The sequence below is a fragment of the Triplophysa rosa genome, linkage group LG2 (assembly GCF_024868665.1).
Source record: "Triplophysa rosa linkage group LG2, Trosa_1v2, whole genome shotgun sequence".
Lineage (NCBI taxonomy): Eukaryota > Metazoa > Chordata > Actinopteri > Cypriniformes > Nemacheilidae > Triplophysa > Triplophysa rosa.
Window position 1 is genome coordinate 3,207,952 of NC_079891.1, and position 12,629 is coordinate 3,220,580.

Genomic DNA, 12,629 nt, shown 5'->3' on the forward strand with positions numbered 1-12,629 from the left:
GGCCCGACATAGCAACAGTGGTTCGACCAATGGAGGAAGATTGACAGGCACAGTATTTGTAAAAATGGTTTAGTCGTTTTTGCATTTCCAATCATTGACGCTAACAGTGCAGAAATTACATACTTCACCTTTAAGGACACTTGACCGTAACTTTACCTTGACATGGCTAACTGTAACATAAACAGGATGCAAACGTCTGTGAGAAGCATATAAAAAAATGATCTTTTACTTTTTATTCCTGGATGGAACATGACCATATTTTTGTTCATTTTACCCAACTAGCGTTACAAAAATTGGTACAGCACAATGCAGAATACTGTCCCGAGTCCAATAATGAGATGAGGGCCAACTAAGGACCTCTGCGCTGCTGTACAGAACTCAATAGTCCAGCCAAAAAGTGGCCAATCACACAATTTTCTCAGGCCTTGGTGTTGGTTTTAGCTGTCTGCTATGAAGTTCAAATGAAAGTTGTAAATATTTGAAGGTCTAGCCTCATGTCATCCATTATAAGGGAAGGGCAGAAGCTGAGAGAGAGTGACATTGGAGGTCACAGAGGGATGTTTCAGTGTGGAACTAATTGTTGACTCTATCGGCCCCTGCAGGTCACAGTGTTTATCTACACCGATCTGATTCTGTTGACCAGAGAAGATGAACCGGGCCGCTGTAATGTCCTGCAGAGTCCCCTCTACCTCCATCAGATACATCTGCAGGATGGTACGCATTACTGTTCTTTACTAACTCTGAGTCATGTGATATCTCTGGCTATCTGTCAGTCTGTCTATGGGTAGTTGACACAAAAAATGGCAAACATTTAGAAAAAAACTAACAATAAAGATACATCTCACTTATGTTATTTTATGTAATAAAGATAAGTATTAATAATATAAAACATATAAAACAGTTTGTTTTCTAAAAATGTTGCTGTCACACCATAGGACACATTTACGGTTTATTTGTCCAATAAATGTTACATGTGTCATTCAGTCTTTTCTGTCTGTATATCTGTCTTTCGTTTTGTATGTCTGTGTTTGTGTCTTTCTGTCTTTCTAATAGAAATGGATGAAGTCTTTTTTTTATTTTTCAAGTATATGTACGTTATTGGAGTGCTTTTACTTTGGAAATTTACTTCACTATATTATAAAGCATAAATCATACTTTTTACTCGACTGCATTTCATAAATACATTTTTGGATACTTAAGTACATTAAAAATAACGCACTTTCTTTCACAGAAGTAAAACTACTGATTTTTAATGTACTTAAAGATAAAAAACGACAACATGTATTTCTAAAATATATTGAAGTAGAAAGCATAATGTAGGTTTTTTTCTAAGTAAAAACATTTGGATAAAATACATCTGTCTATCTGCGTCTTTCTGTCTGTCTGTCTGTCTACTTTCTTAACCTACCTAACCTATAGTCGTAGAAAACCTTTTTTTCCAGATATAATATTTTTGGGCTCCAAAATATTGGGTCTTGTAGAAATTGTTCAATCTCTAAATCTACACAATCATTATTATTTTTTTAATCTTTATCCGGTAATCAGAAACAATTAGAAGGTTATGGAAGTTCATACTGTATGTGGAAAGGTGTGGGAACGCTCCGTCTGTATCAGTGCAGCATCTGTATATCATGTCTCTGCTCTGATTGTTTGGAGTAAAGGGGATGTTGAGGAGTTCCACCCTGTGTTATTTGTCATGTGTCAGCAGCGACAGTCAGGAAGGAGGCGATAGGACTACGCGAATGTGTGTTTGCGTGTGCCTGTGAATGTGTGTGTGTGATGAGAATAGAGTGCTCCTTGCTCTGTGTGTCTGCTGGGAACAATGGTCACGTCTCCGGTTATGGTGCATTATAAGCAAAGTGGGCGGGACGGTGTATTCTTTAGCTTCCTGCGGACAGAAATACAGCGGCGTGTGGCACAGAGGGCATTTCTATCTTCAACCAGCCTTTATTTAACATCTCGGTTTTAGAATAACTATCGCTGTTGACCTTTGTCCCATAATGATAGGAATACTGTACAAGAGGGATGATCGGCAGCTGATGTGGTCTTGATTTGACCTTTGGAAGTGACTGGTGTAGCCTAGTGATGTCAGATTCATTTATTTAAATATTTTGATTGTAAAAACTACAGCACATTTTGAGTTCTTTACAGGGTGGATAAAATGTTCTAATCAGACAGGATGCTGGGTAGTTATAGGCCAAAACCCCCTACGAAAGGAACACAAACAAAATTAAGATGAATTTGTCTGATAGCATTATTATTATTAGATTATTTATTTATGAATATTTTTATATGTAAATTATCATATTTTTTATATTTTAGTTAAAAGATGATACCATCAATTCTAGTATAGTATATCATTAATTTTCACATTTCAGTTTATATTTTTATATATTATATATTTTGTTCACAGTTCCTATACTTCCTCTTTTGTCCAATAATACAAAAATTGAGGCACTATGTGTAACTGATCAAGGGCTGGAAAATAGGAACACATATGCTGCGTTTACACCAAATGCGAAGCATCACGTTCCTGGCTCTTTATTTCTTGCGGGATTAGTTCGTTATATTATATTCGTTATATTCAAATCATCATAAAGTTGTTATATTTTGAATTATAAATCTTTTTTATTCATTTTGATAAACATTCATTTTGACAGTTTCTTTGAAAGCATATGGAGTTTTTTGTAGTACTTCTGGGAAATTGTCACTCATCATGCCACATATATATCAGGTCACATGTGGGTGTTCGCCTCCCCGCGTCAGGAAATGTTAAAATAACACCCTGGCAGTCCTTCATGAGATCTTCACGATGAAGAAATTCACACCTCTGTCTCCTTCTTTCCAGTTCCCGCAGACAAACTCCGGCTGTACGTCTCCTACTGGATAGAGGTGAGATCCTGCATCCGAGCACCAACCCACACATACGGCCACAAGTTACGATTTAATCACGCTTGACACCGGTAACCGCACTAAAAATCACACACCACCGAATGCGTTTCCCAAAGCGGTGACCAGACAGGAAGGCCCTGCGGTAAACATTTACAGGAAGTAAATATTGCGATCCTGTTAAGTGGAAGGCCTCTCGAGCTCGGGGTTTACGTCACATATTAGATCCCTAAAGCTGCTACTTCTCTCCAGAGGAAACGTGACTCCATGCTAACTCGAGCAAACAGCCATCTGCCCATCTCCCTGACAACACCTCGCACGTACACACACACTCTCTCTCTGAGAGGAACATGCGAGCGTGCATAATTGCATCTTGTCTTCTGCAACGAGACTTTTTTTATGCGCCGAACATGCGTTTAGATAAACCTGGTTCCTTTTTTCTCAAATAAATGAGACCCTGATGAGTCATTTGCTTCCTTCTATTTTGTGTACGTATACATTCACTCACTCAATCGCTCACTCAATGTCACTTACGTGCTCTCTCTTTCTGTCTGTGAAGAGAACCGAGTGCTTGTTCAGTCTGGAAGCCTTTTCAGCGGAACAGAAGAGGAGGGTCGTCCAGTGTTTAAGAGACAATATTGACAAGCAGCTCGCCCTGAGGGACAGAATAGGGCCTGATCAGGTACAACATCTCTCACACACGCAGCCTTCCGTTTAAACACAGCGTGTATCACTTGGAATACGAACATCATCATTGATTCATTCATGACTCTCTTTTGTTCTGTGGAACACAAAAGAAGATGTTTTGAGAAATGTCTTGGTGGTTTTGTGTCCATACAATGGAAGTCGATGATGAATTTTCATTTTTGGATGAATGATCCTTTTATTATATGCAATCTGACATGAGCCACGAGAGCTATTTTTTCATCTTCAGATGTCTTTTAGTTTTGCTTTCTCTTTAAAGTTGACTTGAAGTGGTACAAACAAGCCACGTACCCATCTCATTTTATTTCATCGTGCAAAGTTGTATTAACATTAGTGGTTGCAGGAAAAATGCAAATAAACGAAATATAAATGATATGGTTTTTAACAAAAGTTAAATATTCCGTAGTGGTTTTTTAGGGCTGAATCCAGAATAAAAGTTTGTGTTCACATAATATATGTCTGTGTACTGTGCATTTTAATTTTGTTTTCATAAACACAAAACATACATGCACATATTTAAGAAAAATGTAAAATATAAAAATGAATAACATTTATTTATAATTTAAATAAAAAATAAAAAAATAAAAACGTAAACATTTCCTAAACATATAAATACACGTATGTGTTCGTGTTTATAAATAGACTTATTTATTTGAATATTACTTTGATATTTTTGACGTTCGCCGTAAAGTTGCTACATTTCGAAAGATTTTTTTCTGTAGATTGACCTTCGATAGATGCATAGTTGACAATGAGCGTAAACACGTATTAAGATGCTCGGTACTCGACTCTCATAGAGCTTTAAACATAATGTTTTCTCCCTGCATCTTCTGTTTCTTATTCATGCTCTCTCTCACTTTCTCCTCTCGGTGGGCGAGTGACATTGGGAGTGCAGCGACATCATCATCAGACTAGCACAAACAGACACGCACATGTGACAGCGTGAAAGAGAGAGAGAGAGAGCGAGTGCGAGAGAACAAGGCAGTTGTAATGCATGCTGGTATGATGGATGAATATATTATATGTTTGTAGAGCAGAAGCGTTGGATCTCTGTGGAGGTGAGGTTGCTTTTTGTGCTTTTATGTTCTGGTTTGTTTCATGCGTTTACAGTTTTGGTTTTATACCTAAAATCTTCATTGTGAAGTGTTTGGCATAAGTGAGGAGTAAGAAAGTGCGTCGGATTGAATGTAATGCAATGTTTTGGAGCAACAGCTTGTATGAATTGTTATCGAAATTTTGTGACATTAGTAAGGTTACGCTGTGTCTTGTATCTTGTACATTTGAACAAAAGACAAAATGTGTCTGATTTCAGGATTATGATTTTTCATAGTGACACGAGTGAGCGTACGTGCACATTCTTGCCTTTTGTGAAAAGAATTTGTGTTTATCTTGCGTTGTCAGATTTCCAGCGCTGTGTCTTTAAAGAGCACGGGAGCGCGTAAGTCAGTCGCACCGCCAGTAAACTCCTTTATGAGCTTATTAGATGTGCAGGGTGCATGAATACATTAACCTTTTCCACTACGATAGGGAGACTTAAAAATCCACATTGATTGAATCTTTCTCTTTCTTTTCTCCGCCTTTGTGACCTTTCTTTTGTGCCTTTCCCTGCTGCAGCAATACCCAGAATAACACAGTATCGCCGCGTTGACATTCGGTTAGTTAGAATACTGGAGGCTTGTTTTCCCGTTCCTCTTAATGTGCTGTTTTTATGATGTGAATGAGGGCTGTATTAATAATTGAGGTTTGTTTAGAAAGGGTCTCGGCATTGACTGTAATTCAACTGAATGAAATTTTATAACGAATAGCTTTTTCCATTTACTTAATAGCCTATATGTCATTTTATTTATTTCATTAGGAATTTAAAGCTATTAGGTGATTTAATAGCAGTGTAATTTAATTTAATAGCAATAACTTTTAGTATTACTCATGCTTATTATTATTCTGATTTTACTTTTTCAAGTGCTGGCGGATTAAAAAATCTTTAGACAAATTATGCCACCATATACATGTGTATGGAAGCCCGTTTCCGCCAGGGTTGGGAATTTTTTTTAGATTTAAAAGTCATTATTATGACTTAGTATCTCATAATAATGAGAAACTAAGTTGAAATTTCCATAATAATAAGAAACTAACTCATAATAATGACTTATTAGAAACTTATTATTATGAGATACTAAGTCATAATAATGACTTATAAATAGGGCTGTCACGATTATTAAATAATCGTCTCATCGCGATTGTTTCACCTCATCGCGATGGTTTCAGATCATCGCAATTATTGCACATCTCTATAGAAGACACTAGGGGGAGCTGTAGTGCATATGCATATTGCATAATTTAGTGTATATATTGTTACTAAAGCATGGTAATACTTGTAAAATGTACCACCAACAACACAATCACTTAAAAAAAACTAAAACATATACAAATTACCTGCAGTACAATTTAATATTATTTAAGCAAATCTCAGTGTGAAAACCAGTCTACCAAAATTTCATTAACATACAAGTAAAATTTTATTGTAGTCTTGCAAGTGAGAAAAAAACAGACTAGAAGCTTTTCTATGACTGATAGTATTTTAATGGTGGCTTCAATTCACACCTGATCAATTTACTTCATTTACAAGTATTTGGTGGTTGTATTATTGACAGGTAAAAGCCTAAACCTTAAATACGTATATGATGACCCAATTTTTTCCGATGTATTTCCAAGAAAAAAACAGTCTTGTATTCAGAACAATATGGTCATTTCAATCGCTGAATCAAAAATGTATGAGAATTAAATGTCAAAGCTCAAAAACAGACAATTAATCGTCATAATCGCCAAAGCCCTAAAACAGACAATTAATCGTCATAATCGCAATGATTTATTAGACAATTAATCATCAATCAAATTTCATAATCGTGACTTATAAATTATAAATACTTATAAAATCTAAAAAAAATTCCCAACCCTGGCGGAAACGGGCTTCCATACATCTGGGCAACCACCCATTAGAATGAAAAATCACAGATGAGATTTAATATCTCAGTAAGATTAAATGAAAAGCAAATGGAAATGTTTGCTTAAGTCTCAGATATTTCTCCCGGGAAAGAGAGGCAGACATCTGACAAATGTCTCCATTAGAGTTTCAGAAGAAGTCTCAAGCTGAGCTCAGATTGGTCAAGTCTGCAATCAAAAGGCAATATTATTGAAGATCTCAATATGAAACTCAAACATTTCTCATCATATTTACCCAAATCCAGATTATTTTCGCTCTACAATCTACATTCATTTACACATCACCACACTCTTCGTGTGTTTTAACAATAGTCTGAAACTAAGTAGGTATTTAAAGGAAACACAACTGAGAACTCATCAAATTTCTCTGGTTTTGTTGACATGTAAAGCCGTCTGCTAACTTTGTCAAATAAATTTGACAGATGCTGAAACCAAAAGCATCTGAACAGGCTGATCTGGGCCTACTGGGCTTCGCCTCTCACAGTGTGTCTGAGCCGTGTTCTCCATCATGCCCGTCTGCATCACCCATCACGAGGAGAACCACCTGCAGCTCCCCAGCTCAGCGCCTCTCTTACCCAGACCTCCACTGCAGCACCGGAGACGCCAACCAAACCTCTCCAACTTCACGAGACGCCTGCAAACCTGCTTACATGGAGACCTCCGAGATCTGGAAAGAGAGACGGAAGGAGGCGAAGGGAGGCGGGGAGGAGAGGGAGCAGGGGGAGGGCGAGAGCGCTTCGGAGACCATCAGCGTTGGCGCCCGACCCACATCTTTGTCGTCCTCATCATCCCCTCTCATCATTCCCAAACTGTGCCTGGATCGCTCCTTCAACACAGACGCTTTGACCTCGCCCTCCACCGACGATGATGACGAGGAGGACGAGGAAGACGACGAAGAAGCGGACTGCGACGAAGCCTTTCCGAAGAGGAGGAGCATGGTGGAGGCGTCCCCATCCGGTGGCCAGCAGGACGGGGGATTGTGCGTGCAGAGGTCCCTCCACAGACGCACGCACAGCGAGGGCAGCTTGCTCCAGGAGCCGCGCTCCCCGCGCTTCATCTCCGATCAGGCCATCGACTGCATCGAGGCCAAGCGCGAACCGCAGGAGCGCTGGGCCATTCCCTCACCGCAGACTCTGAGGAAAGAGCTGACCAAGAACGGAGGGTCTGTTCATCAGATCTGTCTGCTCTTCACCGGACGGAGGGTGTGTGTCTTTTCTGTACAGAGCAACAAACTTAAATAATCGATACAATGTGCACTTTAGTAATTCTATTCAAACGGAAATCTCCCGTAGGTTTGTGGGAAGCCAAACTGTAAATGCGACACGGGAAAAAGTGGTCTGAAGAAGAAGAAATCCAAGAACCTGTAAGTCAAACCACATTTTTTTCTTGAAGCGATTTAGAGAAACAAGAAACCAAAACACTTGGTTACATCAAGAATTTGTAACTCCTAAAAAAACATCCAGCTCATACAACTCAATAACGTGGTACAGCACATTTTACATTTACTCATTTATATGGATTTAGATTCAATATTTGATAGACGTTTCAGCTGCAAAAACAGAAACAAACAGCCCAAACTTAACCTCCGCAAAGAATCTATAACTGTTGAGTATGCAATACAATTAATATACAATCAAATACTAGTTCAATTGTTATATTACAACCAAACACAGACCGGAAGTTACCTTTGGGCCAGGCGCGTGTCCGATGAAAAAAACATTATTTTTATTAGTATTTGTGCTTACTGTATGTAAGGTTCTGCCAGGAATCATTAGAGAATCTTTCATTTTAAGAGAGTTGTACATACACTATCAGTTTTCCTTCTGCAGTCAGGCTCTCGGCTCGACTCGGAATCTCTTCCCACTGACTCACTTTGGCAGACGCTTTTATCCAAAGCGACTTACAAGTAGGAGAGCATACAGTATAAACATTTTGTCAACACGCTAAACAGTACCGTTCGTTTACAAGGCCATGCTACTTAAAGCTGGAGTAGTGAGCAAGGGAGAGAATGGACTGCAAGTTTTTTTTTTGCAAGTTATTGGTTAGTCAATAAATGCGGAACAGGTAAGTTTTGAGCTGTTTTTTGAAAGTTGAGTGAAGAGTTCACAAATAAACGTCTGTCTTCCTTTCACAGGGCCAAAGACATGAAAAATCGACTGACTTTCCTGCGGAAGAAGACCAACGACAGACATGGAAGCAATGCAGCCAGCAAGCTTGAGAAGGTCCATAAGTCAGAGAAGTGAGTCAACGTGATTGTTTCCTCATTCACCTGATCTGACCTCAGAGCTGAGCTCTCGCTCTAGAACACGCATACAAATGTACTTTTGAATGCTTTCTGAAGAAAGTGTAAGTTGTAAAGCCTACGCAAAAGTCGTCGCCATGGCATTTATGTGGTGTGCTGTATGGTGAGGCTTCCCGGGTATTTCCATAATTTATAATACTGCTTTTAAAGTTTGAGAAGGCGGTCACAATCCACTCCAATAATGACCAGAAAACACCAAAAGCAGCGCTTTGCTTCCAAAGATCAAAGACAGCTAGAGGGGGTGTAAAAGTGAATAAATAATACCAAAAGTATCAGTTTTGCACAATGCGAGTTTGCATTACAGTTATCCAAAAACACAATGTTATATGTTTTGTTAACTTGTCTTCAACAATGTTTGAATTCAGAGAAATTTGCAATGTGAATCAGTGTATTGTCAATTGCATCGTCTGTCAATGGCGCCACGTTATCCTCGATTTCAACTTTTGCTGTCGTAGAAACTATTGATGTTTGACCTTATGCGGATCGCTACGGTAAGTTGTGTTTTTGATGCTATGCTGTTGCTAGGGTGTTTCTAGGTGGTATGCTGAAAAGTTCTCAGTTCTCTGTGATGTTCAGGCCGTTTATTTAATGTATAATGGTATTTTTTGCCCAGTTCGTTTAATGCCATATGAGTGTTATCAGTCTGCTCTTTTAGAAAAGAATTAGCACACGAAGTGAGTAATCGTAGTAATAATGTTTGCCCTCGCAAGCTTCACTAATGAAGATGATGACTGTTTATTACGTTAGATGAAGCCTGATAATTGAATCGAAGGATCTGCTGACGTTCAACTTCCTTGTCATGTGAAATGTTGAATGGATGAATAAGCCGGACGTTGATGTAAAACTGTTGAGTGTGCGATCCAAACAACCGTGACGTTTTGAGTCGATGGCCTATTTTATGTGCTATAATTATATTGGAATGGCTCATTAGGGTGAGTCACGGTTTTGTTGTCTGCTCTCATTCATAGACCGACTCCAGAGGAAGTGCTCAAATGGGCAGATTCACTCGACACACTGCTGTCTCACAAATGTAAGATCTCCATCCTTAATGATGTCATTCAGTTAATACACATTCACTTCTGCGCTTGGATTCACACTGACTTCCAAATGTATGCCAAATCTTGTCCTTCAGATGGCCTGGTGGTGTTTCGTTTTTTCCTGCAAACAGAGTTTAGTGAGGAGAATGTGGATTTCTGGCTGGCGTGTGAGGACTTCAAGAGGATCAAATCGCTGTCCAAAATGGCATCCAGAGCAAAGAAGATATTCACAGAGTACATCTCCATACAGTCCTGTAAAGAGGTGAGCTTTAACACAGTTTTATCACAAATCCTGTAGAGAGGATTATAGAATAATAATCAAACGATTTAAGGCAAGGTTTTCAACTTAACGTCTACCTCTTAAGATTTACTTCACGTTCGTTTTATTAAGTTCAACTATATTTTGAAGTATATTTAATGTAGTTTATGAAAGTGCACTTTGAAGTATACTCTCAGTAAATGATTAGTTTTGTGGTTTTTATATGTCGACAGTACTTGTAAGTTTTCTTTAATTTTGCACTTTAAGTATACTACTTTATTTCTATTCAAGTATAAATTTTTACACTTGAAATATATCTTTAACTGACCTTTAAGTATATTTTGATGTAACAAACTATAGGTCAAATATATTTAGACTGTTCTTGAAAAGAAGCACACTAATATCACACTTGAATAAACTTCTTTTCCATACTCGTTGCTCAGAAAAAAAAAACAGAATTAGTTTGTCATTCATTTGCAATAATTCACACTTGGTATCACATGCCCCAGAAAAGAAATCCTGAATGAAATAGTCTCGTTTTATTTCAAAAGGTGAACTTGGACTCGTACACTAGAGAGCACATCAAGGAGAACATGGAGAACATCTGTGCAGACTGCTTTGACCTGGCTCAGAGCAGAATCTTTGGACTCATGGAAAGAGACTCGTACCCTCGATTCCTCCGCTCCGACATTTACCTGGAACTGACCAACCAAAAGAGACCCAGCTCTACCACAGATTCATGTTAAATCGCTGAAAACATCCGTACATCTTTAAACTTTAAGATCAGTATTGCTGGATTCAGAAGCAGTCGAGTATGAATCAAATGGATTTAGTTTATGGGGGTGTGTCTACAATCACATTGTCCGTTTGATGCACAGCACTGTGGAGAGCTCAACTAAGGGGATCTTTTACTGCTTTCGGATGCTTCAGTGCTGCACCCTGTTGGACGGTTGTGGCTATAAGATGGTGATGTAATTGTTTTGAACATGCCCATGTCTTCATTATGACAAAAGTCAATGCATCTGTGCTCCCTACACATTGGAATCTGAAGCGTCGGTCATCTTGTTGTTCGTAGAAGGTGCAAAGCATGTTGGGAATTGTGGAAAAGAAGACATTTGGTACTGTTTTGTTTATCTTTACCGAGGTAATTTGCTATTTCAGTTACCTTCCCCTTCCTATATAGACCTCAGTGTATACCCGAGATGGATCACAATATATGTTGAGATTATATTAATGTCTTTTAAAACTAGAAGGCAAACAGTGTGTACAGTGTGAGAGATGACATTTCTATGTTTTATTATCTTAAAAAGATAAATGAGCAGTTATGTGTAGAAACGAGAATAACATTTCGGCTTAAAGCACACCAATGGTTTTTTATAGTCCTTCAGTATTACTCTGGAAAAACACATTTTTATTACTATACAAATTTATGGTAACAAACCGTTTTCTTCATATAGTTCCCCCTGACTGACTCTAACCCCTTCTTGTTTTAAATGTGCAATATATAGTTTTCAGAACGTACATGTTTATAAATGCCCTTCCATAACATCAGTCAGGTTTGTGGGTTCAAATGAAAATGTGATTTCTGTAAATAACCGAGGTTGAGGTTTATTGGCTAATAGTTATTGTGACGTTGAAGGTATTCTGTTTGTTAGTCTATTCCTCACACGTCTAAGACACAAGAATAAAAGCCCAGATTGCTATTGAATAGCTGCTGTAGAGGAGCATGTTTTTGTTCATAGACGTCTTCGGTTTTCTGTGTCCATTTACAAGGCACCAGTCAGTTCGGTGGGACACTCAAATGTTGTGTCAGTTTCCTCCTGCAGTCATCCTAACAACTCAATCCTTCTTTCTCTAATAATATTTCTTGTATTTATTTGTGGGTTCATATTTCACTCATTGCTGCCTTTATATGTAACATATTCAGATCAAATAAAAATCCACTACATTCAAGTCCTACATTTTTATATTTCTTTTAGTAAAAACTAAAAAGGTTATCATAAAAAGAATATATATCCTTGTAAACATCGCCAGGGGGCAGCAAAGCTCCAGAATAATACACTCCAGAAAAAAGCCACTGATGTTTAGCTTTAAACGAAAACGTTAATGCACTTTTTAGGAAAGTAATTTGTTGAAGAATCTGTGATTTACATAAAGGCACAGGAAGGTGCAGTTTATATGGATTTTGGTCAAATAAAAGAGCACGCATAATTGAAAATAACATCAATTCTATTCCTGTTTAGCTCATGTTATAAAAAATACCATAAAACACGCCAACTTAAGTGTCTGAATATCGGTGCATTAGATCAAAATATAAAACCAAGTTTTTTAAGATAACAAAAGCAAAACATTTACCAAAAATGTGTTTGGTAGGACTTGGCTGTATGACGTTGTGAAGTTTTTCTGCTAGAATGACTGACTTCGGACCTCCAGCAGT

The 12,629-nt window shown here is 38.1% G+C and overlaps 1 protein-coding gene across 1 annotated transcript in view; it reads left to right on the forward strand.

The window, feature by feature from the left end:
* Positions 1 to 12,157, forward strand: part of LOC130546352 (regulator of G-protein signaling 3-like) — a 32,889-nt gene extending 20,732 nt beyond the window's left edge. Inside the window, exons 17-25 of the mRNA XM_057321569.1 lie at positions 603 to 714; positions 2,849 to 2,892; positions 3,449 to 3,571; positions 7,017 to 7,796; positions 7,887 to 7,957; positions 8,729 to 8,833; positions 9,865 to 9,926; positions 10,029 to 10,195; positions 10,744 to 12,157. Of these exons, the coding sequence (XP_057177552.1) occupies positions 603 to 714; positions 2,849 to 2,892; positions 3,449 to 3,571; positions 7,017 to 7,796; positions 7,887 to 7,957; positions 8,729 to 8,833; positions 9,865 to 9,926; positions 10,029 to 10,195; positions 10,744 to 10,938 (1,659 nt within the window). The 3' untranslated portion in view covers positions 10,939 to 12,157. The remainder of the gene's footprint in view (positions 1 to 602; positions 715 to 2,848; positions 2,893 to 3,448; positions 3,572 to 7,016; positions 7,797 to 7,886; positions 7,958 to 8,728; positions 8,834 to 9,864; positions 9,927 to 10,028; positions 10,196 to 10,743) is intronic.
* The last annotated feature ends 472 nt before the right edge of the window (positions 12,158 to 12,629 follow it).